This window comes from Alternaria burnsii, assembly GCF_013036055.1.
Source record: "Alternaria burnsii strain CBS107.38 chromosome Unknown 697, whole genome shotgun sequence".
NCBI lineage: Eukaryota > Fungi > Ascomycota > Dothideomycetes > Pleosporales > Pleosporaceae > Alternaria > Alternaria burnsii.
This window is the reverse complement of record NW_024066120.1, coordinates 573,401-600,376: the sequence shown is the minus strand read 5'-3', so window position 1 is coordinate 600,376 and position 26,976 is coordinate 573,401. Positions and strand designations below refer to the sequence as shown.

Genomic DNA, 26,976 nt, shown 5'->3' with positions numbered 1-26,976 from the left:
TTATATGACCCATCGGTAACTGGCGTATCGACCGGCTGTCTCGGATTTTCGGATAATCTTGACAACAGAGCCTCTCCTCAGGCCTAGGTACTTGGCGACCGGGTCGGTGGACTGGATTCTAGGCAGCTGTGTCTGCTTCAAACGGTATCGCTGAAGCAGTTGCTGCTTCTCCTCGTCGCTCAGCAGGACATGCTTGGGCACCAACTCGTGCTTTGTGATGTTGACGAGCAAATCTTGCTCAACAAAAACTTCTACACCGCCCTTGGGACCATCGGTGATGCTTGTCGCGCCGCGCAGGAGTCGAATGGCCATACCTGTCATGGGCTTTACGGTGACCATGATGCCGGAGTGGAAGGAACCGTTGACAAGATGGGACATGTAGTCGCGCAGTTGCTTCATTCCGACGTTCTCGTCTGCGTTGAACTCGATCCAGATGGTACCGATATTGGGCTGGGGGTTCGGGTTCTTCTTTGTCGGGGCGTCGGTGTACTTTGCGAGCATATCTTCGGAGGGCTGGCAGGAGAAGTTGAGGCGCGAGCGGCTGGTAAAAGGTCAGTACTGGGGCCTGGAGATGGGCATGATTTGGCGCATACTCAGGCTCGCCGTCCTCGCGCGCATATTTCCTGGCGAACTCTTCGAGCGACATGGTCATGTCGTCTTCGACAATCATGTAGCCCTTTGTGTACAGTCAGCGCGCAGTCCATGGTGTTCCAAAGCGCATGCGCAACCCACCCGGTCGTTCATCATCTCCTTGGTTGTCCGCCAGACCCTCCACAGGCGGATAAGAGACGCGCCGTACTTTTCGCCTTCCATGTTTGCCGTCGCTAACGTTGATTGTGGAGTAAGGGTGCAGGGCTGGGGTGTCGGCGCAACAGGTGAGTGAAGTCGGTCGCGTCAAAGAAATCTCCAGAAGTCCCAAAGGGCAGGCCGGGCGTCGGCTTGGCATGCAGCGCTAGCGCGGAACCTGGAGCTGGACCCCCACCAATTCCGCCCATCTCGAACCTGAACATGGCCTCTTCAAACGAAATCCCCAACCTACGAACACTTCTCGGACAAGGCCGTGGCGGATCATCACGAGGCAGAGGACGTGGAAGAGGCGGTCTTGGTACTTGTAGCGAGAGACGGGCACAAGTTCTCGACAACGCCGTCAAGGCTACCGATCAAGATGCGGCGGGGAGCAGGATGAGCTGTGTAGAGCTTGGTTATCTTCACGACCCGTATGCGAAGCTGTTTGCGACACAGCAGACGGCAAGGAAACTGCCGTTGCTCAACCGGGGCACTTATGTTCGCACCTCGGCCATCGACCTCTTAATCGCCAAGTTCCTCACTACCCACCCGTCGTCGGCGAAGCAGATCGTCTCCCTCGGTGCTGGCACTGACACGCGATTCTTCCGCCTTCTCGACCTATACCCTCAGACGCGCCTCGTATACCATGAGATCGACTTTCCTACCAACACACAGGCCAAGATAGCCGCCATACAGAAGCAACCGCTACTGCATCAGAAGCTATTACACATGCCATCAACTTTGGCCTCGTACTATTCCGATACGTACAACCTTCATGCGCTTGATTTACGGTCTCTGGCAAGTTCGTCAGAAGAGACGCCCCTACCTCAAATACCAAATCTGGACCCGAGCATACCTACATTGGTTCTGTCCGAGATGTGCCTGGTTTACCTGCAGCCTTCGACAGTAAAATCGATAGTGTCATCATTATTGACGCATTACCTACACCCTGCAACGCCCGCCTCTCTCATACTCTACGAGCCTATCCTACCCCAAGATGCCTTTGGTCGGACCATGATCTCGAACCTCCAAAGCCGAAACATCCACTTGCACACATTGACGGCGTATCCCGAGTTGGGCGACCAACGCGCACGCTTGCAGGGCTATGGCTTGACAAACGGAGCCAAGGTCGCAGATACTAACACTATCTGGCGAAGATGGATTAGCGATGAGGAGAAGGAGCGCATCGCTGGTTTGGAATTCCTGGACGAGCTGGAGGAACTGGAAATGTTACTCCGGCATTACTGCGTCGCATGGGGCTGGAGAGACGGCGAAAGCGATGTCTTTGCGAAGGCTTGGGCGGATGTAAGGGAGTAGGAATCGGTAGAATCTTCACTTGAGATGCAGCTATGAGCGTATTAATAATCACCCTGTCTCTGAGAACGACCAAGGAGCCTATGTCTGCAGCATACTCGAGAGTTGTGACATGACCTGTGTAAAGTGAAAGCCACGTGCCTGCGCGCCGAATGCACCTCACACGCTAGGCCCAAGGCGGCTTTGTCCGGGCGGCGCCTTGAACCCCAGACACGATGCTTGCGACAACAAGAACAACGTTTATTCACCCACCACTCGCCCGAACTCGACGCCACTGCTGGAAGAAGCAGAAATCACTCAACGATACACAATGGCATAGTCGCTGCCTCAGCGTACTGACAACGATTGCACACGCCCCCAACTCAGTTTCTCCATAACAAACAAAACAACACGGAGTCGCTGCCACCATGGCAGTGCGCAACACCACACAGCCGTCCTTCAACTTCCTCACTGGCGAGGAAGAGGAGCCGACACCTGCGCCTACCACCGCCAAACGAGAACCTCTCCGCGAAACGTTCCGAACCACATTGCGAGCCTCGCAGAATGCGCCGCACACGGTTGTGCCCTCGGACCCCATCAATGAGGATCTCCGCGCCCAACTCAATACCCTGCGATACGAGCTCGAAACAGCGAAACAGGAGAAGGAAATGATGAAGTTGGAACATGCGCAAGAACTCCGCGATGCCCAAAACCGTGCCGACGCCGACTTTCGTAAAGCGCAGCAGGTCGAGGCATCCAACACTCTTACCGCGAAGAAATACGATGCGCTGACCAAGGAAATGGCTGAGGTACAAACACGAGCTGCCAACGAGCGACAGGCGCTGGAAAGGCGACTGCGCGAGTGTCAAGAAAGAGCGCAGTCGCTACAAGAAGAATACGATGAGGTCAAAGAGGAGTTGTCGACATCGCAACGGCAGAATGAGCACCAATATAACACGCTAAAAACGGAACACAAGGCGCTCAAGGAAAGTGTCGAGGAGGTGCAGGCAGATCTACAAGCCAAGGTCAACGCTTTGCAAATGGCACAGAAGAAGCTCGCGCAGAAGGAGGAGGAAGTCGGTCAGATGGAGGCCGAGGTGTTGCGCCTCAAAGCAATTACGGGAGATGCCGAGACACTGGCAGTTATCAAGAGGGAGCTTTCTGACCAGGTCGCACACATTAAGAAGCTCGAGACCCTGACGAGGGAGCAGAATACCGAGCTTAAGCAGTATCGGAAACAACACAAGGCGATTGAGGTAGTCGAGGAGGAGAAGAGGTCACTACAGGCGAAGCTGCGCACGATGGATGACTTGGAACGGCAACTGGGAGAGGCTGAGCTGAGAAAGCAGGTTCTAGAAGAAGAGCGCCATTCGTGGACGTCGTACCTCGAGGCAGAAGCAGAGATACACGGCGAAGTGCTCTTTGAAACACCTCAAGACCTTGCACGAGCTTTCATCCAAGAGCGCATAGAAAGGACTGATCTCATCAACAAACTTGGCGAGATCAAGCCCGAGCTCATCGTCAAAGAGGCCAACATACAAGCACTCGAAGAGGAGAAGGCCAAATTACAGGCCGGGATTCAGCAGCTCAAGGCAGCTGGAAACACTGCCGCGTCGAATGGTGCCGACGCAAAGGTACGAGCCAGGCTTGAACGACACAAGGCGTTAGCGACTAAAGAAGTCGACTTCCTACGTGCCCAAGTCAAAGCTTTCGACGACGAAGAGCGCGAGATGCAGCCTGACACATTTGACGCTGCAAAGACTGAACGAATAAAGGAGCTAGAAGATCTTGTCGACCAATACCGTAAAGAGGTTGATACTTTACAAAAAGAGTTCAACAGCCTAGAGAAGCCTGTTGCTGCCACAACAGGCCAAAAGCGCGCTCTTGATACGGATGAGAACGAAGAACGCGTAGGCGAGCTGCGCCGAAAGAACCGCCAGTTACAAGATGACCTCAGCGCGCTGCAGAAGAAGATGAAGCTTGTCGAGGCCGAATACAAAGCTCAGCACTCACAGCTTAAGAAGCTAAAGGAGTCTTCTCGAACACGAGTCCTAGAGCTAAAATCCAACCCTACCGCCGACGCGGAAGCCCTCAAACTAAGCACCGTACGCAACCTCCGCGAAGCCAACGCTCAGCTCCTCGACCAGCTCGACAACCAAAAGACACCACCATCCACGGTCCCTCTAGCCACACTCGATGCGGCTAGGGACGAGCTCGAAGAACTGAAAGCTCAACTCGCTTCTTCGTCTAAGAAGATTGTACGTCTAAAGCAAATTTGGACAGCGAAATCCCTCGAGTTCAGAGAAGCTGTTGCATCCATTCTGGGCTGGAAGCTGGACTTTATGCCTAACGGACGGGTCAAGGTCACCAGTATGTTCAAGCCTGCCGATGAGGAAGGGGAGAACAGCATAGTATTTGATGGGGAGAACGGGACGATGAAGGTCTCTGGTGGAGAGCAAAGTGAGTTTGCAGGCGAGATACGCGATCAGATCGTGTATTGGGTCGAGGGGAGGAAGGAGATACCATGTTTCCTTAGCGCGCTGACATTGGAGTTTTGGGAGAGGGGGCCGGGTGGGCAGACGATGCATGGCTAGCTAGGAAGAGTTGTGGTACATAATGAATCTGGTGGATACGGATGTAATGAACAATTTCTGCAGCAATGGATAGCTCACAAACAAGGTGGAGAGCTCTTCAAAACAGATTTCATCCGTCCGTGTGTCCAATTCTCATTTTTTTCCCAAGATCATACCATGCCCAACCTCCGCATCTCTCTCTCAAACTCCTCGTTCACCACTAGCGTTCGTCTCCATTCCTCCGTCTCTCTTGCCGTCTGCACATCCCTCCTATCGATTTTCTTCCACCACCAAAACCGGCCCATAACCCAACACCACGCAAACGCCGCAATGACAACGAAATCATAACACAGGAGTGATATAGTCGCAGGTTGAATCCCCAAAGGGTATCTCGGTGTGCTGTAAATGGATATTTCGATATCAGAAAGGCAAGTCGGCTCTGTTGTGGTTGTGGATGGCGGAGGTGAGGAAACTGGTGTAAGTGGAGCGGTTTGGCATAGTACTGCGATGGTTGTCGAGATAGGTTGTGTCGTAGCGATAAACATTCTTGGTGATACTGCCGAAGTCGTAGTGGTTGGTAGATGAGTAAGGCATTCAAAGACGGGTAAAGTGAGCGTAGAGGTGTACGTGACGGTGATGTTCTGGGCGAGCACCAATGCGGCTCCGGTGTAGTTGGCGAAGAGATGGAGCGTGACAATAGTGCGCACAACCGTAATGATGCAATCTCTTCCCCATAGCATGTCGAGCTGCGTCTGCTTCGCCGTGATGAACGGTGTTGGTAATGACTGAGGGTGTGTATAGAGCAGTGAGAGGACCAACAAAGACAAAGGAGAAAGGGAACAGCATCGTGTTGGAAATCCGATATCCAACAGACAAAAAGAAACTTGCAAATGGACATGGAACGATGGTGAGCATGAATTGGGGTGGAGGCAAACATGCTATTGTCCTTTAGCAGTGGAAAGAAGCCTATCATATGTACATGGAATTTCCCCTTCACCTCCAACGCCAAAACCCCGCTACAGCGCATATATTTTCATTATATTGTTCGTCATCATTGTGCCTTGTCCCACGGCAGGGCGAACGTAGATACCCAATCTTCAACCTCCTTCTTGAGCTCGATGATCTCGGTGATGTCCTCACCCTCGCCAACGTACTCCTTGAATGCAGCCACGCTGGTGGGGTTCTTGCGACCAGTGTCTTCGGCCTTCTTCTTAGCATCCTTGTCCAACTTCTGGGTGATACCAACCGCGCGGTGCACGACGTCGGCCACACGCTTAAAGTCTTCGGTCTGGAAGCCACGAGTCGTCATGGCGGGAGTTCCAAGACGAATACCACCGGGCTTCATGGCAGACTTGTCGCCAGGAACAGTGTTCTTGTTCGATGCGACGCCGACGAGCTCCAGAACACGCTCGACTCGTGCGCCATCTACGCCGCGGTCCTTGAGGTCGACAAGGACAAGATGGTTGTCAGTGCCGCCTGAAACGATGTTGTAGCCGAGACCGCCGTTCTCCTTGGAGTCACCAAGACGCTGAGCAAGAGCCTTGGCGTTGTCCAAAACCTGCTGCTGGTAGTCCTTGAACTCTTTGGTTGAGGCTTGCTGCAGGGCTACAGCCAAAGCAGTGATGGTGTGATTGTGAGGTCCTCCCTGGTGGCCTGGGAACACAGATGCGTTGATTGGGCCTTCCAAATCATACATCTCCTTGTTGCCCTTCTTGTCGACCTTCCGTACACCCTTGCGGTAGAAGATCATGGCACCTCGCGGGCCTCGAAGCGACTTGTGTGTTGTAGTTGTGACGATATCGGAGTGGGGGAATGGAGAAGGGATGACGCCGGCGGCAACCAGACCTGAGATGTGAGCCATATCAGAGAGAAGGTACGCGCCAACGTCGTCTGCCAGCTTTCGCATGCGCTCGTACTCGATCAACCGACTGTATGCCGATGTACCCGCAACGATGACCTTGGGCCTGTACAGATGTGCCAATTCCGACATCTTTGCGTAGTCAATGATACCGGTCTTCTCATCGAGCCTGTATGGGAGGGTTTCGTAGTATTTGGACACGGCGGAGATCTTCTTGGTAGGTGTTTGGTAACCATGCGACAGGTGGCCGCCATGGGGAAGGTCGAGACTGAGGATACGGTCGTGGGTGTTGAGAACGGCGGAGTAGGCGTAGAGGTTTGCGGGCGATCCGGAGAGGGCTAGAGTTGTGTTAGAGGGCGATGGTAGCATTTTTGTCGACTGACTCACGCTGGACGTTGACACCCCACTCATCCGGGCTCAAACCAAATGCCTTGAGCGCTCTCTGCTGGCATAGACGCTCGGCCTCGTCAATGTGCTCGTTTCCTCCGTAGTATCGCGCGCCCGGGTATCCTTCCGAGTACTTGTCTATTGTGCCATGTCAGCTTAGAATTGTGGTGTGAGAATACGCAGAACGCACTTTGCATAACACTGCCGAGCGCATCGAGCACAGCTTGTGATGTGAAGTTTTCAGAAGGAATCAGGTTTATGAAGTGCTTCTGGCGGTTCTTCTCCTGCAATAAAAGTATCGTGAGCTTCGTCTTCGCATGTACAGCTTCAACATGTGGTAACGAACCCTGTTGATGATCTGGTAGACGGTAGGATCGGCCTGCTCAAGATCCTGGGAGAGGATCTAGGACTTGTTAGCATTGCCAGTCGTGAATTTCTGTCATGGCGAAGCATACCTTCTGCTGTGCATCCATACTCGTCGCATAGCCCCGCCATTGTTGCCTCTGTATTCTTGCATGGTTGGTGGCAATTGAAGCTGTGGAGCGGGAAGTGAGCTGGCGCAAAGGCGCTCTGCAGGCTGCTCTGAGGTTCGCCATAGTCTCTCAGTCTGGTAGGCAGGGCAGAAGCGTGACGCGACCTTATAAACGTACTTGATGCCAGCCGGACTCGTAGTCTCAATGAGGCAACGAAACGATGCGCCCGCTTAATCACGGAGCTACGGCGGCATTGCAGGGGTCATGGCCTCGGCGCCGATTCTCCGTTCTCCGGCGGTAAAATATGAACGCTTCCGTCGCGCGACCTCTCTTCTTTTCTTCACGTAACTAAACCCGAGATGATATGAATGCTTTCAACTCAGCTGCATCCTCACTTGGCTGGCGCAAGCTGGCCGACGTGGGAGCTGTTGACACGCCCCGGCACCCACCACCTAGGGGGACGAAAAAATCTATGATCGGCTACGTTGCGTAGGAACCATCTGTTGATGTTTCTGTGCTCTGTCCAGCGTCGCATTGGAATGGAACACGAAATGTTAGTGTCTCTACTTCAATGCCGCTGTCGGAGTCCGTCGCCATGTATGTAGCATTCCAATGTAATCGTCAGTGTCAGAAACCATTCTTGTCGCTCTGCGTGAAGGGCGTTCTATAACGTCATAGCTACATCCCAGCATGATTATAATTGACAAGACCTTTGTGCATCCGGAACGAACAGGCGAACGATGCCACCACAACGAGCCGAAGGTACTATACAAAGGCTTGCGACATAGATCTGGGATGGTGCGGCTGCATCCACACGCTCCAGGTACTGTGACTCCGTCCCAGACAATGTGTCCATCACGATAAGAGCACGACACAGGGCCACCTGAGGCGTTTTTGGAACCTGGATTGCAACCAGATCATCAGAAGCTCTTGGGGCTTGCGAAGCTAGGTCCCGTCAACGGCATGTTGGTTACAGTCTACAAGTGGCTCGACCTTTCGTAGTCATGGAAATTCACGAGCTTTGAGATGGAGCACACTGTCGCTCCTCCTCCTTCAACTAGCCGCCAAGGCTACTAGTGATAGCCTCTGGAGCATTGAACCAGGAAAGCGCGCGTCGCAATGACCGTCACTTCCTTGAACGCGCTTCTCTGTTTATCGACCCCGCGTCTACTCACCTACACCATATCCTGACCGCAACCTCTGCTTCTACACGCATGCACTCACTACACCGCCAACAACTGATTGTTCGCATACAAAAAACTCCATCATGGCACCCAAACTCAAGACATCGAACCCACCACCTCCAGCGTCATCAGCATCACCTCACAGTCGCGATACCAGCCCGGAACTAGGCAGCCCTTCCAAGGTAACGCAATACAACCAAAAGACAGGCCGTCCTGTTCGCAAAAGCGCGGGCAAGATCAAGAGGGTCGCGGGTTACGTCGACTTTGAGGAGGCCGAGCTTGACGCCTTGACCGACAGCGAGTTGAGCGAGCTGAGCGAGCCAGACGACGAAGACGACATGGATCCACTCAGTCTTTCGGGCAAGAAAAAGAAGAACAAGAAGGGCGCACTGAAGCGTAAACGCAGTCCCTCGCCTCCATCCCCTCACCTAGAGCCTGTCATCAACAATCAAGAGCTTGATGACCTGACCGACAACGAAGAAGGCGGCGCCTTTCATCGAAACGACCCTAAGAAGCCACCAATGACCTTGCAGTTCAACGTACCGCTAGGTTTTCACGGTCCACTCTTCGTTAAGCTTGATAGCACCCTCCTACACATCAACCAGCATGGCAAATTGCATGAGATGCAGCCAGGCAAGTCGAAGAAGCTATGTACTGTGAGCCCGGAGCAGGTGAGAACAACTGCAGTGCGTCTCAGAGGCTTCACAGATCTACCAGGCGAGCTCCGAAACACTATATATCGCCATCTGTTCGCCCGCAAGGACAAAGATTCAAGGCTTAGAATCCCCTTGAGAAGCATTGATCCCAAAAACAGCCTGACCAAGTCCGCTCAGTTCCTCAGAAGCTGTAAGCTAGTGCACAGCGAAGCCTGTTCCATCCTCTATGGTGAGAACACGTTCTCTTTCCATCGTCATTACGATACCCGTGGACCGTACTGGGAGCCGGTACCCAAAGAGATCGGTTATCAGGATGTTTTGCATTTCTTAAGAACAATTGGACCCGAGAACATCCAATACTTGCGCGATGTCGATTTCATCTTCGATGATGCACGCCCCAAAGATACACCCTACCTCACCTCCAACGAGCAGCGTCGCTATCTGAACGATGACTACCTGATGAACTGTCTGCGAATTCTCCGGGACGCCAAGCTCCGTAAGATCTCGATGTATTTTGGTGGGCGTCGACAACTGGGCCGCACCGATGTCAGGTTCCTAGGCTACTTGGAGCAGGTCAAGGCAGACGAGGTGTCGCGGAAAAGCGAGAGGTATTACCGAAGTGCTGAAAAATACATGAGTCACGTCGTTTGGAATAATCTGAAGGGTAAGTGTCGCTGTACGGACTGCATGGAAGATACAAGCTGATTTTGAATCCCAACATTTAGACATGATGACACGCAAAAAGAAGCTTTACGAGAACGAGTAGCTCAGCGCTCACGGCTGTCTTGGTCCAATTCACGGTAGACTGTCATCATGTGTACCTTCTGATACAGTTTTGTTGGAGATGACGGCTACTAACTTCTCTCACTTTCCACCACCCGCACTTTACCGGTGCTTATCTCTCAGACCAGAATGTTTCTACATACATCATACAGATCTAGCGTTCACCCACACCTGCTTCAATGGGCAAGCCATACAGAGACTGGGCGTTAAGGACCATCATTTATGCTGAAGGCTGATCTTGTACAATTCACACCCGGGTTCATGTTTGTTAACCGTTCACGGATGACATTGCCAACCCTTGTATTGGCTTTTATGATAGTTCCACTTCATGCAGCACATCACACAAATGTTTTTCCCAACATAAAAGTCTTAGAAAATAGATGAAAACTGTTCCCAACAACTATAGTGATTGGTCCAACCCCTCAGTGACATTGCTCTATATTACCACCAATAGAATGCGTCCAGGCCACCAATATTGCCAAACGGCTAAAATGGTATGACCCTAGCCCCCACCCTACCAGTTATCGTTCAGCCAGCCGCGCAACGTGTGAACCATAGGACACGGAGTGTACCTTGCATATGCATAAGCGAGCCGTGCGAACGACTTTTCCCTGGTACGCGATGTGTACTGGTAGCTGCAGGGCAAAATGCATCCTGGAAAGTAGGAGCGGGAATAATTTCTACGTGAAACGTTGCTGCACGTAGCCGCTGCCAGGTTTTCTTTTGTATGCAGACAATATACCTTGAATGCCGCATTTGCATATGTCCCGTTACCAGGCATCGGGAACGCGATCTGGACAGGCAGGTGGTCAAATACCAGAAGGGATGTTGATTCCTATTTAGCCTCTGTGTACTATTTGAGCAAGTCCGCGTTCGAGGTTCATAAGACTGGTGTGATATAGCCAGTTAACCCGATGAGCTTCCCAGCCGGGGTGATGCAGTGAGGATACGCGATGCACGTTGAAATGGTCGGTGCGGCGAATACGTCAGCGATCATATACGGAGATTTTGCGAACTTGCTAATGAGCGATGGGTGAGGCGCGCTGTGGACGCGTTGCGCCTGTAGCTTGCGTGTTTTTGTTCATTCATTCATCGATTCATCTAGACATCGTCATCGTTCGGCCCGAGGAGCAGTCGGGTCAGACGCGCTGTTGTGCCATGACCCTTGGCCAACTTATGCCGTTTTCCCTTTTCGCTTCTTGAACTCTTCTATCCAACCAGCAGCCTTGTCTTTCGGCACCACGCTTATCGTCACCAATCCGTCGACGATCTCCGGCTTCCCGCTTCCCAGTACCTTGCCTAGGCTCATCTTTTTTCCAACTTTGATCAAACCACCCGCTGCGGTCTCCATGTATGATTCGACATTGTCGATTGTGTACTCGTGTTGCTCATCCCATGGGAGTGGGAAGATATAGTCGAGATGTTCATCTAGCTTCTCCTTCTCAGAGAACGCCTTGATAAAATCCGATTGCGAGTGCATTGGGTAAAGCAGAATAACCGGTACTGCGAGTGTTGAAGAGGGGTCCAAGCTGTTTTCCAGCCTGACCGTGGCGTCTTCCAGATCTGGGGGCTTCTCCGTGCTCCGCGTCAAGATATTCCGGCTGCGCAATGCAAGTTTCATTGTTGCTCGCTCTGATGCAGCCTTCTCCTCTCGTTCGCGGCGTGCCTTTTCGACGGAATCTATGTACTGCTTTCGAGCATCAATCTTGGTTTTGAGGGCCTTGAGAGGGGCGTTGGAAGCATCTAGAGCTAGTCCTCGGTCGCAGGCCCAGGCTGCTTCCTGCAACTTGTCTAGTGCAAGACCAGCAGTGGCTGATCTGTAAAAAGCCTTGATGTTGGCAGGATTGATCTTGAGTGTCGCTATGCAGTCTTGGATGCAGGAGCGGTAGTTCTCTGCTGCATGTTAGCATTCTGTAGTCGAACTGGTGTTGTGAAGAGGCAGCCATGCATGTTTGTGGATCGTGCCTTCGTTCCCGTACTCACTCTTCTCGAGATTGCATAATGCGCGGTTGACATAGACGGCCTCGCCAATCACTCTTTCCTTCTCCGCTTCCTCCTTCTCATCGAGCTCGACAGGGATGACATCTGGCCCTTCTGCATCGGGGTCCGGGTTGGTTTGTGGGCCTTTGAGCGCTGCTATCGCCTTGTCGTAGAACTCTTTCGCGTCTGTCCACTGCTTCGCCCGTGCGCATTCATTGCCTTGTTGTCGGAAGTTTTCAGCAATTTCGGCACGGGTTCCTTCGTACGCCATGGCTTTCAACGCCTCCAGCGCCATGTTCTCACCTCCCTCGCCGTCTGTTTCATCTAAACTTGTCATGAAAATTGGCATGCGGTTCATCTCTTTCATCAAGTCGTCCACACTCTGCGACTTGACCTCTGCCATCGCTGGCGGTAGTTCGGCGGACACCGCCTGTGGTCCATTCTGATCTGATTGCGCCATGTTTGCCTGTATCGATCCGTCTATATGCGCTGTCTGCAATTTCACGATATGCTTGTTATGACTGTATGGTCGAATTTTCGGTGATGGTCGCTTAGTCAGACCTGGGCGGGGCTGTCGAACCCTGACCCACGATTTCGGCCATCACTGGCTGCCAGCGACCTGAGCAGATGAACCACTGAGAACGCGGCAACCCAGCAAAGCCAGGAGGTATGGCGCAGACAACGAGAGGGGCACGCTAAAGTGAGATGGGCCGGCACCGGCGCTTCCGCGTCATGCTATACCGTCTAAGCTTTCCGTCGACGCCGAAGGTTCAGGGAGCGGTAGCCGATTACGACGCAAGTCTCCTATTTGCTTTTCTGAGACGACAACACCTCAATAGCGCCGAGCAATACCGAACAACACCTGACGAGGCATACAATCGTCGGCTGTTGGATCGTGAGCTGCTATGTCGCGCATCAGTGGGCATTATGGAATGTTCTGCTGATTGCCAGACCTTCGTGTAGCGTCCTGCAGCTGCCCGCACATCAGGTCCACTCTCCGCTGGTGGATCACATTGCCCTTGTGATTCTCGCAGCCTGCATACCGAATCGATACTTTGCCCGATGTGATTCACGAATAATGGATCCCCAGTATCTCCATCACCTGGCAAGTCTGTTTATTATGAGGCGCTCAACAGGACGTCACTTCATCACGTCTCGAACGCGCTTCCGAACTGTATCTATTCCGTCTGTGGGGGATAAATCAATCAACAAGCTCAACCTGGTCAACGGTCATGGTAGGTGCCTACTCGGCTCTTCATTTTGTTGGGGTAGCTGGACGGCCTTGATGATGCTGGGATCCTCAACTTTCACATGTACCGACATCTCCGCCTAGATGCCTTGGCGGGTCATGACTGATAGCCATCACGTCTCTGCTCTGGCATTGTGATCAGACAATCTTGCAAAAGAAGAATGCTGAGGCTGGTGTCATTTGGCATTTCTAGCTTGGAGAATTGCGTCGTCGATCTGGACTCGAGTTCGGCTCCTTTGCACCGCCAAGAGTGCACGGATAAATCCTTTCGTCTCGAAGTAGGAAATCCTCTTCTCACACCTGACTCGGCAGTACAGGATCAGGCTGCTCATTCATGCATTTGCCTACCTTTTCGGCAGTCGACATATGTCTCCTTTTCGAGACACCTCGGAGACACCACAGAGACACCACAGAGACACCAAAATTGTCAGGCCGAAACAGGATCAAAGTATGAAGATCAAAGTTCTAATTGCAGGCTACAGCACAACGGCCTCGCACCGGCGCACCCGATCGTTGGGCGCCATCGCGAGTTTGATAGCTCGGGCCGGGACATGATCGTGCCACTTTGTCCAATGCTTTCCTCGGTGGGCTAAGTGTGCGGCGTGGTCAAGAGGCTGAAACTCCCAGTCACGGCTCATCATCAACGCCAAAGGTAGTCCAGAGTTACTGATAGGGCGAGGCTTTTGTGGACCTTTGGACGGCGACAATAATCATTATGCAAATTACCGTGGCCGCGACGTCTGTTTGAAGCCAGCTGCCCCCAAGGATATGGTAAGAACATGCGCCTCACATCTACTAATGCTGCTGAGGCGTATCATCACACCCCCTTCATCAACGCCGTTACCACCCGCATTCGTTACCACCTACCCCTTGTCGGGTCATTTCCTTCACCTCGCTAAGGCATTGGCCGTCGTCGCGGGACGCATTTAAGGGAACGTTGGACCTAAATGCACAGCCAATGAAGCTTGCCTGAAAAGCGGAAGGCGGGTGGGCTCGAGCCAATAGTGTGGTCGTAATACAGGGGTTCCTCGGCTCAGCTGCATGCAGGGATACTTGTGCTCGCTAGTGCGGAGACGTGCATAAGCAAATGGACTCGGACATCGAAACAAATTTAACAGGCACAGATGGGGTTTGATTGATCCTATGAATCCTATTCGTGTCTTTGGGCATAGTCCCGCCTCCCCAGTGGACTGTGCGGACTTGTGCCTGCGTTCCGGGATCCCAGCTGATGCATGGGCGATCACAGCGATTTCATGCTCAAGTTGTGCCTTGTCCCTCCCTCTCCTCCTTACGCTCCGTGCCGTTGACGACACACGGCTATCTTTCTCGTAGGGCCCACTGCCCGTTGCTTGACAGTTCTTTTCTTACCATCAAAAGTGTTTTAGCCCGCGCCGTTAGTCGCTTTCTTCATCTCGTTCGCATCGCATGTATCAATGAATTGAGCAACGTTTCTGAATCTGTCGACCATCACCAACTCATAACGTCATTCCTTCGGTTGTAAGTGTCTATTTGTAATCGTGATTCGATTGCTGTCTCTGGACGTCTCTTGCTTGAAGTTACACCGTACTGACCTTCGCTCCAGAACAGAGACCATCTGAACGCTGCTTTCTCGTCGATATACTTGCCCCACGTAATACGGTCCGACGCTTTATACTTTTATATACCACGACTCGTCCTTTCTCAAGTGGCTGGAACTCCAATACCCGATTGTAGTACAAAGGGCTCGACCGGTACGTCGCTCACCGTCACGTATGCTGGAGGTCGATACTGTCTCAATGGTACATCTTGGTTGTAAAGACGCGCCGCCGAAGAGGTCGTGAAGACAATCCTGATTACAGCACCGACGGCAACCGACCCGATCTCGATCAAATGCTAATGGCGTTACAGGCATGTGTTAGATTCCATATACATACAGCACCACTTTACTGTGGTTCTGAATCTTTGAGTGTGTAATAAACCAACCGACATCTAAGCTACGCGCTCAATATCATGTCTACCGATTACTTTTCGGATCAGGAGACCTTCCTTACCAACCACCCTCTTCCCACACCCGTTGGAACGCCATACAGCTCCTTGTCCCGGACGACGTCGAGATATGACACCACTCCAGGAAGCGACATTCCTAGTTCACCGCCTCCTTTCCCGCCAGATCATAGTTTTAGCTCCGAAGATGCTGCCAACGACGAGAACATCTCGGTGTTGGACCCACGCCGCTTTACTCCAACCTTGCATGCGAACCTGGTTTCAGAGATCTTGAACCTCCGTCGGGAGCTAGATTCGAAACATAAGTTCATCGACGATCTAGAAACCAGTCTGCATACGGCGCGCACCGACAACGACACTCTTGCAAAACAGCTATCATCAACCACTAAGGAAAGCAAGACAGCCAAACGCCAGCTTCAGCACTTTGAGACCGAAACGCTCGCTGCACTAGAAGAGATTGCAGGTGAAAGAGACAAGTTCAAGGAAACCAACGCCGATCTACGGGAGAAGCTAGCAGCAGCAGAAAAGAGAACACGAAGCCAAGATGATGACTCTACCAAGGTGCACGATATGTGGGCTCGGGAAAAAGAAGAGTGGGCGGGGGAAAAACGAATGCTGGAGCGACGTGTTCATGTGTCTGAAACCCGGTTAAAGATGCTTTTGGATGAGATCGCTATACACGAGGCTGCCAATGAGGACGCTGGTGCCGAGAGCGAGGCAGACGATCCAAGCCGGGATACTGGCATACCAGAGAGTGACGCAGGAAGCGTACAATCGTCACCTCGGCGAAGACCCTCCACTCGCCTTGCACGCCATTCAAGGAATCGAAGCAGCAGCAGTTACAAGAGCATTGGACGCAACTACCGGATGTCTTTGATGAGCTCTGATGGACACTTCCGAGGCAATGGTATGAGCCTAGCAGACGAGCTTATATTCGACGAAGAGGAGGAGGAGCTGGACGAACTAGAGCTCGATTCGGATGATTTCCCTGAAAATGAAATGCGGGCAAGAAGAGCTCGCGAATCCCGGATGTCGATGTTACCAGACGAAAAAGCAAAGCGCATCCTAGGGTTGAGTAATGATACCCAACAGGGTACCCGGGATAGCCCTGTCATGACAGCCGATGATACCGAGCCGCGGAAGTCGTCGTATGAAACAGTACAGTCATCTGTAACACTCACGCCTCGCGATATCACTCTAGTATTTCCGCCAACACGTCCTATCTATGTTGACACCGGCGTACAACCATCGCCACCGCCTTCGCCTACGAAGCTTGTCATGGTCGAAGCGGCATCGCAGACGATTGAGCCATCCGTGCCGATGAAGTCGGGTGAATTCTCGTCTACCGCTGCTGAGATTGAGGCGAACCAGAGCCGAAAGCGTGTTTCAGTGCCCTTGGCTTCTAGTCCATCACGCCAAATCAGTCCTGAAATTTGCACTACGACGTCAAGCTCGGTACAAACCGTTGAGCCGCTTAGCCCGCCGCCTACTCCCAGGATTCCTATGCCTGCAGAAAAAGCAACTCTGTCACCTGTCGTACAGACCGAGGTTGTGTCTACAGCCACACAAACAGACTCTATGGTCGAGCCTGAGGCTGTGGCTGAGACGCCCAAGAAGTCTCCGCTACCGACCCCGATCACAATCCCTTCGATTGCCATCCATGCTCCTACATCCGCTCCTTCATCGCCAAAAGCCCCTATCCTTCCTCCAGGCACTAAGACCATATCAACTCAGACAAGCGGCGATCTTGTAGCTCCAATGCGCTCAACTTCAATGCAGACTGAACCTATCAGAATCGATCAGAGAGCTATCAAGCTTCCTGCGCATCTCCTTCCTTCTGCGATCTCCTCCAAGCCTGGAACTCCCGAGGCTGACAGCAAGGTTATCAAGAAGGACTTTTCGAGCGATACAGAACACTCTGCCCTCAAGTCGACAACCCGTCAAGATTTCATTACTCGTCTCGAGAAGGCCGGTGAGAAGAAGATTGAGAATCGTTACCCCGGAAACAACGACAATGGACCTTTGTCGCGCCAGCTTCATTCAGACATACTGAGTCGACCCTTCAGAACAAGCAGTCTGTTCGCCGGGTTCGACGGTCCATCATCTGACGAAGAGGATGATGATGCTGATCTGAGTGACGATGACTACAGGAGCCTACAGTACTCTACTCCGATGCTGTCGTCACGTAATGCAAAGAGTGGACGACCAGTGAACCCGCCCACGCCGGTTCCGGAAGACAAAGAGACCACACCCATGTCCAGGCCATCTGTTGACTCTGTTAATAGCGTTTCATTAGCGTCCAAGCGTAGCTCGATGGAGAAGCCTTCGAGGGTTGGCAAAGCACAGCGCAACTCGATCAGTCGCCAGCCCAGCATCCGACGATCTGCCATGATCCAGAGTGGTACCGCAGCTCACAGCCGCTCCCGTAGCCCCAGTATTGGAAGTCTAGGTTCTGGTAATCACATACCCAAGCCACCCTTCCCAGTACCTACTCGATCCAGCTCGCGCAACAAGCCATTGAGCAAGAGCGAAGGCTCGCAGAGCCCAACCCCTCGCAACAGTGGCTCGTATGCCGGCCGCCGTCCGTATGGCGTGAAGCATCAGCGGAAAGACAGTCTACGCAAGGTACGATCTGCTGCTCCCGTAGCAAAGGGCGCACGCTCTCGCAGCAGATCGCCCATAATGCCTGCGACTCCAAGCAACGCCGACACAGATTCAATTCCTCCGCTACCCAGCGACATTGTGAGCGCGAGCGGCTTCCACCACCGACACCAACTATCGACAGCCACTGCAGCAACTGGTTTCACAGCCAACGGGTCCGCCAACGGGTCCACCAACAGCGCAGTATCGCACACTAGTGTGGTCGATGCCATTGCTGCAGCTATGATTGGAGAATTCATGTGGAAATACGTTCGTAAGAGGAAGGCGTTTGGTGGCCCTGACACGCCTGCAGACGTCAGTCGCGCCGCAGAAGAGGCTTCATTGGCCAACCATGGCGTAAGGCATAAGCGCTGGGTCTGGATCTCGCCATACGAAAGAGCCATCTTGTGGAGTAGTAAGCAGCCAACCACTGGCTCTGCCTTGATGGGGAAGAGTGGTCGCAAACGTGAGTTTTTGAAACTGGTCACAAATATTTCTATACTAACAAATCTTCAGTCGTCATCCAGTCTGTTCTCGATGTCGCCGACAACTGCCCTCCTCCCAAGAACGAAACACTCTTCAACCGCTCCATTCTTATCCTTACTCCTGCCCGTGCACTCAAGTTCACTACCTCCACACGCGAAAGGCACTACCTGTGGCTGACAGCACTTTCTTTCCTCGCTCACTCGAGCGCACCGATGCCAGATCTTGGATCTCTGCCACCTGTACCACCGCCAGTCGATGAACCACAACGTCAGCAGGGCGCAACACTCCGCCGCAGCCGGGTTCAGGATTCTGTGCGCCTTGCTAAGGGTAGGACCAATCCGGTCATGGCTCGCTATGCATCTCAGGATGAACCAATGCCTAGTCTACCTTCTCTTGCTGGGTTTGAAAGCGCTATGCCAGACGCTGCTAGCCCTCCGGTCATTCCCCGTGGTCCTCAACACGGTAGGAAGAGAAGCTCTACTGGACCCAGCGCACCTCCACCAAGTGTCCCGTTCCGCAGTTTCTCGCATCAGCACGTACCCTCCGTATACTCAAACGGCTCTTCCGACATGTACAGCGCTGGCGTACCACCATCCGTGCCTTCTTCGGTCTACAACCCCAATAGCGGTGCTATGAGCTCTCGAACATCAGAGGCCAGCACGTCTACTCGTCAACACTTTTTTGACACCATGGGCACCGTTCGCATGGAAGCTTTCATCGACAACGCTCTTGGTGACCCAAAGCAACTGAGCAGCTACGGCGGGCGAGCACCGCACATGCAGCACCGCCGTCGTCGTGGCAGCAGCCAGTGGAGCGCCAGTACACGTGACCAATCTAATCGTGGCGGCGGTCTCTTCGACTTCGACTCGAACGATCCTTTCCGTGGCTTCTAAAGCAATTCACTGCGCTTACGATTCGCTCATGTGTGACGGGTATGCTTTACGGTCGATCGGTTGTCTTCTATCGTGCATTGCTCTGTTTGTCTTTGGGCTGTTTTCGATCGCTCACTTGTATCTTCTCTCATATTTCCTACCACTAGGGCTACGACCCATACGACCACACGTCATCACTGCGGAGGCACACTGGCCTCGACTGCATATTTCCTTGCTGTCACTTTACTTCTCAGTCTTCTGTTCTCTCACTCGCTCAACACACCCTAGGGGCCTGTCTGCAAGGCTAGAAAGCGGTCGTGCTCGCGCACAACATATCGTCTATACCGCCTATTTGTAATGTTTCTTCTCCAAGCCGGCTTTCGCAGCTGCGCACCCTTGATACCCCTCTCGCTACCTTTACCACATGGTTTTTGAGCGCCTTTTGTCTCCTTTTTGTGTCTTTTCCTTGCATGAGAGTTCCACGTCCACTCTGTTGGTGGGGCGTTGAGTCTGGGCGCATCTCGCACTCACTCGCTACTTGGTTGTGGATGATGTTGGTTGGGAAGAAGTTAGCTGGTTAAACTTGATAGTTTGCAAAGAATGCTACAATCAATACCGCTATCGGCCATTGTCTATTCGTCTTCGTGCAATGTCGTGACGTTAAGGTGTCCATTCTATTCGACCCCTGATCTCTCGAAGTGGGGATAGTGCCACCGAGCTATCCGCATCCCATCAGAGCTATATTCACTGGCACTTTACTCTTGCGAGCCTCGCGGTACGTTACCAGCAGCATTATATCGTTCGTAATTTCGCCGTTAGTCATCAAAGCGGGCTCGGTGGTGTAGTTGGTTATCACGTCAGTCTAACAACAACAGTTGTTTCTTGGACACTGAAGGTCCCGAGTTCAAACCTCGGCTGAGTCATCTGCAATAGCTTCTACACGTCGTGTAGGAACTTGCTTTTTGTTGGTACGGAGAACTTGGTTGGGTCGAATTTTTTGGACACGGAGTTCTGCACAACAACGATCTTGAAAAATATCACAATCATTGAATAGAGATGCGTTTGGCAATGCAACAATGTAGAACTGTTATTCCTCATGGGACACGTTGGCCTTTTTGCTTCTGCGATAAATTGTGTGGTGTCTAGGGTGGAGACAGAAAAGGCGAAACTTCGGCACGCGAACCTTCACAACGCGACGCAGCAAGCCTAAGCATGCATAGTGTATACGGGGGCGTGAAGGCGGATATCTGTCTGTAGCATACATGCAGACGTTTTTATGATTTCACATGCGTTGTCATGATGTTCAGATTTCTGCAAGTTGAAATGGCAAAAAATCTTCCAAGTCCACCACCACCCAACTCTACCCCCTTCTCTTCTCTACATACCCACGACCTCTACGCATGCAAAAAGAAGGTCTTGCCCGACATCGAACGTTACAGCAAAAAGAGAGTTCTGAAGGTCTTGCCCGGAATCTGAATTATTATTAGCAGATGGCCAGAATTGACTGGGGGCTGTGTTTCTTACCGAACCGGGGTTGCCGGAAGACACTGATTAGGAGATCAGAATCCGGAGTGATAACCGCTACACTACAAAACCGGTTGTAACCGCTTTTATTTGGTTGATTGATGGTGCAAAAAAGAACTATACCGTATATATCAGCGGTTTGTACATAGCTAGAGGGACATGGTCGCCGAAAACTGGCGGGGTCTGTCAAAAATCTGCATAAGAGGGTGGAGCTGGGTTGCGTTAGTACGGGCGCAACGCCGATATACACCGGGTCAAATGGAACACGCGTTGATATCAAGACGTTTCACGAGGGAATCGAACAAGTGCGGACAAGATGAACCGCCGCGGCCTACGACAGTCTTATGAACGGGGCTGCACAGAGCCAGTAGGAATGTAGACTTTGAAGCTATGCATCTACACAAACAGTATATTATTGCATGTTGCTGTCTCTTACAGCTTGCTGCCTGCTTGTCTCCTCTTTTCCTTCTCCTTGTCCCTCAGTAGCCGCCGTAGAATCTTTCCTGATGGCGACTTCGGTATCTCATCGATGAACTCAATACCACCACTGATCCACTTGTATCGTGCCTTGTGTTCTTCAACGTGCTTTTGAATCTCGCGCGCGAGGATACGGTCATTTTCTTCCAAGCCGACTGATGGCGATTTGACGACAAAGGCTTTTGGTACCTCTCCGGTCTTCTCATTAGGGATCTGGATGACGGCGCAGTCATTCACAGCAGGATGCGTCAGAAGATGGGCTTCAAGCTCCGCAGGTGCAACTTGATGGCCCTAGAGTTTGTCAGCATATATTGTCATACAATGGGTTGTGCCCGTACCTGAACCTTGATGAGCTCCTTGATGCGATCGACGATGAATACGTGTTCGTGACCGTTTGGTCCCTTCTTGAAAACAGCCTCATCTCCGGTACGCATATACCCATCTTGGAAAGTCTCTTTGTTGGCTTTGTCATTGTTCAGATAACCTAGCACGACTGAAGGCGACTTGACCAGCAGCTCGCCAGGCTGGTCATAACCGGTGATCTCAGCACCTTCGATGGTGACAATCTTACACTCGATGCTGGGGAGTAGGGAGCCAGAAGATCCGAACCAGATGTCGTCAGGGGAAGACGAAGAAACAACGGTACACGTCTCTGTGAGGCCGTATCCCTGTCTAATCTTCCACGTGGGGAAAATCTTCGCTAGATCCTCTGCCGTCTCTTGTCCTAAAGGTGCGGCACCAGTAAAGATCGACCACACGGAGCTGAGATCGTATTTGTCGAGTAGGGGCTTGTTCTTGGTCATCAAGATGATGATAGGTGGAACCAAAAACAACGAGTTGATCTTGTAGTCTTGAATCGCCTGGAGAGTCGATGCAAACTCGAACTTGGGGAGAACCACCACACCATCTCCACGGTAGACGTTCGCATGGCAGATGACAACCAAGCCATAGATATGTGACATGGGCAAAAGACCGAGGGCGATCTCGGTGTAGTCTGACTGGTTTCGCACGTCCTTGATGATGGTGTCTCTGAACGGCTTCTCGTAAGTGCAAATTTGCACTACTTGTGGTTAGCTACTGCATGATGCGGATTCGGGGCGTCTTACTTGTGTTGGCGATGACATTTCTGTGTGAGATCATGACACCTTTCTGCACAGGATGTCAGTGTGAAGTTACGCGTACACGAGGATATTCGTTACTTACGGGCAGACCAGAGGTACCGCTGGAGTAGCAAAGGAACGCCGTTCGCAGAGCACCATCGCCCTTCTCCCAATTTAACTTTGGCAGACGATCAAGCTTCTGGCCCTCACGAATGAGGTCGTCCACTGTCTTGAGCCCTTGCGGTGTCTTCTTTCCAGCAAACGACTCCGGCACTTCCAGTATGTATATGCGATTCTCGGGGATACCACTCTTCTTCGCTGCTTGTCGCGCAGTCTCCAATAGGGGAACACAGGTGAAGAGGGCTTTTGCGCCTGAGTTTTTCAATTGGTACTCGAGTTCGGCGGCGCTGTATGCGGCGTTGGCGGGTGATTGGATGCCGCCCAAACGGTGCGTGGCCCATGCCAGCGGCAGCGTATCGATCTGCCCAATGTTAGTATCCTTGTGGATGTATAATCAAAATATGCTTACCGTGTTGACGGAGAAGACAGCGATGACTTTGTCCCATTCGGTTGCCTCGTTTGGATGGAAGCCGAGCTCCTTTGACAGACCCCGGGCAAGATAATCAACACGGTCACGCATGTCCAAACATGTGTAAGCCTTCCCAGTCAGTCCGCAGATGAAGGGTTTATTCGAGTAGCCAAGCGGATGACGGCCATAATGCTCATCTAGCATAAAGTCGCAGATGGGAATCGAATCTGGCGGGTCGAAGGGAAGCTGCGGCACCCATGACGGAGGATGGAAAGGCATATTGGATCGTGTCTAACGGTACGTCAGCTATGCGCGGAGCTTTGAGAGAGATGCAGGTACGCACATATGGTAAGCCGCAAATTGGCGATGCAGGTAGAGGTTAAAGGAGGAATCATCGCTCCAGCTTTAACGTATGCGCCCATCTTCCTCAATGACGTTAGTATCGTCGGATGCCGTCTCTTTCGCAGCCGACAGCTTATGCCAGCCCCCAATTGTGGGGAAAGCTGGGGTAGTACCGAGGTCATGTACTAATGAGGCTAATCCACCCTTAAATCCGGCCTTGAGTCGGCGACAGCAAAACACGACTCAGAATCCTGACACAAGCACCTAGAATGTAAAGTTGCATACTTGCGATCAAGTATTGTCCAGAGGCGTGAGGTTCATCATACCTTTCAGCTATGGTTTTCAAGTGTGCTCGAAGGTGCTGTTACCGAGTATGGTACGGTACAGCAAGAGCGACCTTCAATGACGTCTTGCGACCCCCTGATAGCCCTCTTCACTTCTATAACCTCACACGTTTGCTCACTCCCATCATGTCGCTCAGGTGAGAGAGGCACGGCAGGTCCCAGCGTTTCCTTGTCGCTGTCTTTCAATTGTCGCACAAGCTCAATCGAGGTTTTATTGTCCACATGACAGACATGACACCACCCTTTTCACTACTTCTGATTTCACTCCGTTGTTTCTAGACTCACTTTATCTTTCTCGTCCCTTTAACTATCGCTTGTAAGCAATCGAGATTTCTTCTATCAACCTGCAACTACCATTCTCACTCATTTCGCCATGGCATCCTCGAAGCGCAAGTTTGACGACGGCGACTCCGACGGGGAGGTTACACAAGTAGCGAAACCGCCCAGATTCACTGCACAAAAAGCGACAGCCGAACTGCAAGAAGATCGGGGTAACTATGAAAGTATGGCTTCTCAGCGCCCTAAGCGAGAAAGGAAACGCCCAGAAAGGTTCGCCGATCAATTATATCAACCTGTTTTCAAGAAGAAAGAGACGCCAAAACGAGTCACGAAACCGCTGATAAAACCTCCTTCGAAACGATCGTTAGCTACGAAGAATTCTACAAGCCGGCGATCGTGGATTGAGCCTCATGCGGTAACTGATACTGTCGTTAACATCGTCGATGACTCGCCGGGACTACCAGGAAGGCTGTCCAAGATAGTCCGCCTTAAGATTTCGCTTACAGGCTCGACGCTCGCTATACCTACAAATCAACCGAGGCAACAATATAGCGACGAGTCCGAGAGTGAGCTGTCGTCCCCACCAGCATCGTTGCCCTCGAGTCCTGTTTGTTGAGCTAATCCAAGTTCCTAGCAGTAAAACTAACATGCAAACAGGTCTTTGCCTACAAGAATATACAGAACTCGCCTCCGCTGGACAGACGAGGCCAATGTGCTCGGCGTATACCAGAACCTGTACCTGCATCTAGTCAAGATGTTGCAACCCCATCTACTGCACCAGAAAACCCTCTCACTAGCCAAGCGACTGTATCACAACATCGTGAGCCGAAGACACCCAAAGAAAGTATCCGTGGTATCCCAGCGTTTGCCCATCATACGCAAACTCAATCTTCGCCGCGTTCGCCCGAGATCCACGATCGCTTTACCTACCTGACACCCGACTCGGCATTCTACCGCGACGCGAATACTGTATACAGCAAGTTGGACGTTGAGCTTGAAGATGGCCAAGTGCACAACCAGATTGAACCGTCATGTCGTGATAACACCGAGCCACTTCCGAGTTTGTATGCGGCATCGGAAGCAACAACGGAGTGCGAAGAATTGAGTGGTCCTCTCGTTGGAGAACAAGTCTATACACCCGACACCGACTACCTCCGTGATATAACCGAGCGACTCCTTGTCCAACAGAACAAAGGTCCAAACAAGCCAGAGCCACACGGACAACCGGAAGTATGGGCAGATGGACGACAAGAGCTTTGCGAGACACTACATTACTATCGCGCATACCAAAGTGCCTGCTATTCTACCGGTGGCTTCGCGAGAGGCTTTATGATCGACAAGGTTGCGCATAGCCGAGACTACATGGACAGTAATGTTGTTATTTCAAGAGCAGGTGGTGGTCTCATGAAAGACATAGACTCTGGTGAGATGAAGTCGAAAAGGGATCAATCAGAAGATTCTGCTGCTTTGGGATTGAGGAATTGCATGATTCATCGCAACTCAGTCGTCATTATTACTGGAGTTGATAACCCAAATATCCCATCAAAGCCACCGCACCAGTACTGTGTTCTGGATCATTTCAAACCTACTCACGTCTGGGCTGAAAGGAGTGGTGACAGCAAGATTGTGCGATACCGATTCGAGAAGTTGAACACGAAGAAAGAGTCCTGGTGGCGCGCGAAGGATGTACACGAAGTGATGGAGCTCGGCTCGCTGCCATCTCCAGTCGAGAAGGTATGTGGAAGCTGCAATCTGCAGTCTCCACAGGTGTATCTAAATGGGTGGATGTGTCTACAGCCAGCATGCACCGCCTTTTGGAAGATTCGCACTAACACAGCCGAACCTGGAAAGGGTACGCCAGCGCAGGAGCCCAAAGAAGAGTCCTTGGTCTACGATCCGCGCTTCCTCAAGCAGAAGACACCTTGGTACAATGATGATCATGGCTACCCTCTGGCATCCAATGCTGCTGAATTGTCTAAATACGCTGTTCCAGGTGAGAATACATCAGTCGCATTTTGGTCTGGCATGGTCTGCCCGGACTGTGGACGCTGCACATCCCGTTTGAACTGGACAAACTGGGAGTGCTCCAATACCGCATGTCAATATACAAGAACACCTTCACATACGCTCATTCCCGCGGTCTCCCTTCGTGACCCACTCTGGCCGATCACTAGTAGCTACACGTTATCTAGAGATACGATGTCACCTATGCTTAAGTTAGAAGTGTCCTTTGAGCATGGGTATCGCATCAATCGTTACGAGATACCTGGAGTAGACGGTTTCATAACGCATATGGTTGCTAACAAGACTGTTCTTGAAGAAGATGGCGGACCAGACGCGATGTTTGAGGAACTCCAACAAACAGATATTGGGCTACAGCGTCGACCAATGCCTAATGGCCAGCTGAAGGGACCTAACTATTGCCGCCATTTCGCTGTCAACTATGGAATGCCGTACAAGTTCATCGCAGCTACGGCATCTCACCCCTTTGATGGAGCAGCCCGTCCAATCAAAAGCACCCGTAGTCGATTGAACTGGGCCGCTAAACTGCTCCTAACAGAGAAGAATGGCAAGAGCATGGACAACGTTCGCCAAGAATGGCAAGAGAAGGAGTTCAATGAGGTCCTAGCATTAGGATACTTCGAAGAGCAGAAGATCAATTACCATGACGATGGCGAGTTTGGTCTCGGCCCGACTATTGCGACATTGAGTTTGGGGGCACCGGGGACAATGCGGATCCGAATGAAAGCACGTCACTATCATGGCGTGTCTTCTGTCGCAGGGTTGTACGATGACGCTGCTCCAATCCTAGGGTGCCAACAATACGAGGCTCGTCTCGCGCTACAACCTGCTCTTGACGTTCTCAAAAGATCAGACACCAAGGCATGGAATGCGAGGAGGAAGCAGATTCCCAAGCAATTGGGGCTCACTCACAGAGGCACTGCGAGAGATGTGCTGACCATGCAGCTCGGACACGGCGATATCGTCGTCATGCATGGTGCGGATGTACAGAAATACTATGAGCATGCTGTTGAACATACGGGTAAGCTGCGGTTTGCGCTTACATGCCGGTACATTGATCCCGAGTCGCTGAAGCCCGAGGACCAACCGAAGTACGCGGTTGAACCCGATGCAGAAGGATACGATGGGTCAGGATTGATGTGAGTGATGGGCAGTG

At 52.0% G+C, this 26,976-nt stretch overlaps 8 protein-coding genes across 8 annotated transcripts; 4 read left to right on the top strand and 4 right to left on the bottom strand.

Moving 5' to 3' along the window:
* GT037_009019 (dna-directed rna polymerases i) lies at positions 1-813 on the bottom strand (the record flags this gene model as incomplete). Its single annotated transcript, XM_038934066.1, has 3 exons — positions 1-541; positions 594-676; positions 733-813. 3 exons carry the CDS (start codon positions 811-813, stop codon positions 1-3), a joined length of 705 nt encoding a protein of 234 aa, XP_038783411.1.
* A 195-nt stretch (positions 814-1,008) lies between these two features.
* Positions 1,009-4,673, top strand: GT037_009018 (mitotic spindle assembly checkpoint protein mad1; the record flags this gene model as incomplete). The annotated part of the gene is made up of 3 exons (XM_038934065.1): positions 1,009-2,091; positions 2,420-2,432; positions 2,497-4,673. The coding sequence occupies 3 exons, from the start codon at positions 1,009-1,011 to the stop codon at positions 4,671-4,673; spliced, it is 3,273 nt and encodes a 1,090-aa protein (XP_038783410.1).
* Positions 4,674-4,822: 149 nt separating this feature from the next.
* Positions 4,823-7,493, bottom strand: GT037_009017 (shmt-domain-containing protein; the record flags this gene model as incomplete). Its single annotated transcript, XM_038934064.1, has 6 exons — positions 4,823-5,437; positions 5,743-6,848; positions 6,898-7,035; positions 7,088-7,181; positions 7,244-7,300; positions 7,353-7,493. 6 exons carry the CDS (start codon positions 7,491-7,493, stop codon positions 4,823-4,825), a joined length of 2,151 nt encoding a protein of 716 aa, XP_038783409.1.
* Positions 7,494-8,637: 1,144 nt separating this feature from the next.
* Positions 8,638-9,976, top strand: GT037_009016 (uncharacterized protein; the record flags this gene model as incomplete). The annotated part of the gene is made up of 2 exons (XM_038934063.1): positions 8,638-9,874; positions 9,936-9,976. The coding sequence occupies 2 exons, from the start codon at positions 8,638-8,640 to the stop codon at positions 9,974-9,976; spliced, it is 1,278 nt and encodes a 425-aa protein (XP_038783408.1).
* A 1,191-nt stretch (positions 9,977-11,167) lies between these two features.
* Positions 11,168-12,433, bottom strand: GT037_009015 (uncharacterized protein; the record flags this gene model as incomplete). The annotated part of the gene is made up of 2 exons (XM_038934062.1): positions 11,168-11,886; positions 11,977-12,433. The coding sequence occupies 2 exons, from the start codon at positions 12,431-12,433 to the stop codon at positions 11,168-11,170; spliced, it is 1,176 nt and encodes a 391-aa protein (XP_038783407.1).
* Positions 12,434-15,211: 2,778 nt separating this feature from the next.
* On the top strand, positions 15,212-19,224 carry GT037_009014 (nuclear migration protein; the record flags this gene model as incomplete). The annotated part of the gene is made up of 2 exons (XM_038934061.1): positions 15,212-18,311; positions 18,362-19,224. The coding sequence occupies 2 exons, from the start codon at positions 15,212-15,214 to the stop codon at positions 19,222-19,224; spliced, it is 3,963 nt and encodes a 1,320-aa protein (XP_038783406.1).
* A 1,935-nt stretch (positions 19,225-21,159) lies between these two features.
* On the bottom strand, positions 21,160-23,112 carry GT037_009013 (acetyl-synthetase-like protein; the record flags this gene model as incomplete). The annotated part of the gene is made up of 5 exons (XM_038934060.1): positions 21,160-21,495; positions 21,543-22,264; positions 22,311-22,353; positions 22,408-22,785; positions 22,834-23,112. 5 exons carry the CDS (start codon positions 23,110-23,112, stop codon positions 21,160-21,162), a joined length of 1,758 nt encoding a protein of 585 aa, XP_038783405.1.
* Positions 23,113-23,892: 780 nt separating this feature from the next.
* GT037_009012 (uncharacterized protein) lies at positions 23,893-26,963 on the top strand (the record flags this gene model as incomplete). The annotated part of the gene is made up of 3 exons (XM_038934059.1): positions 23,893-24,405; positions 24,456-25,532; positions 25,596-26,963. 3 exons carry the CDS (start codon positions 23,893-23,895, stop codon positions 26,961-26,963), a joined length of 2,958 nt encoding a protein of 985 aa, XP_038783404.1.
* Between the last annotated feature and the right edge of the window lie 13 nt (positions 26,964-26,976).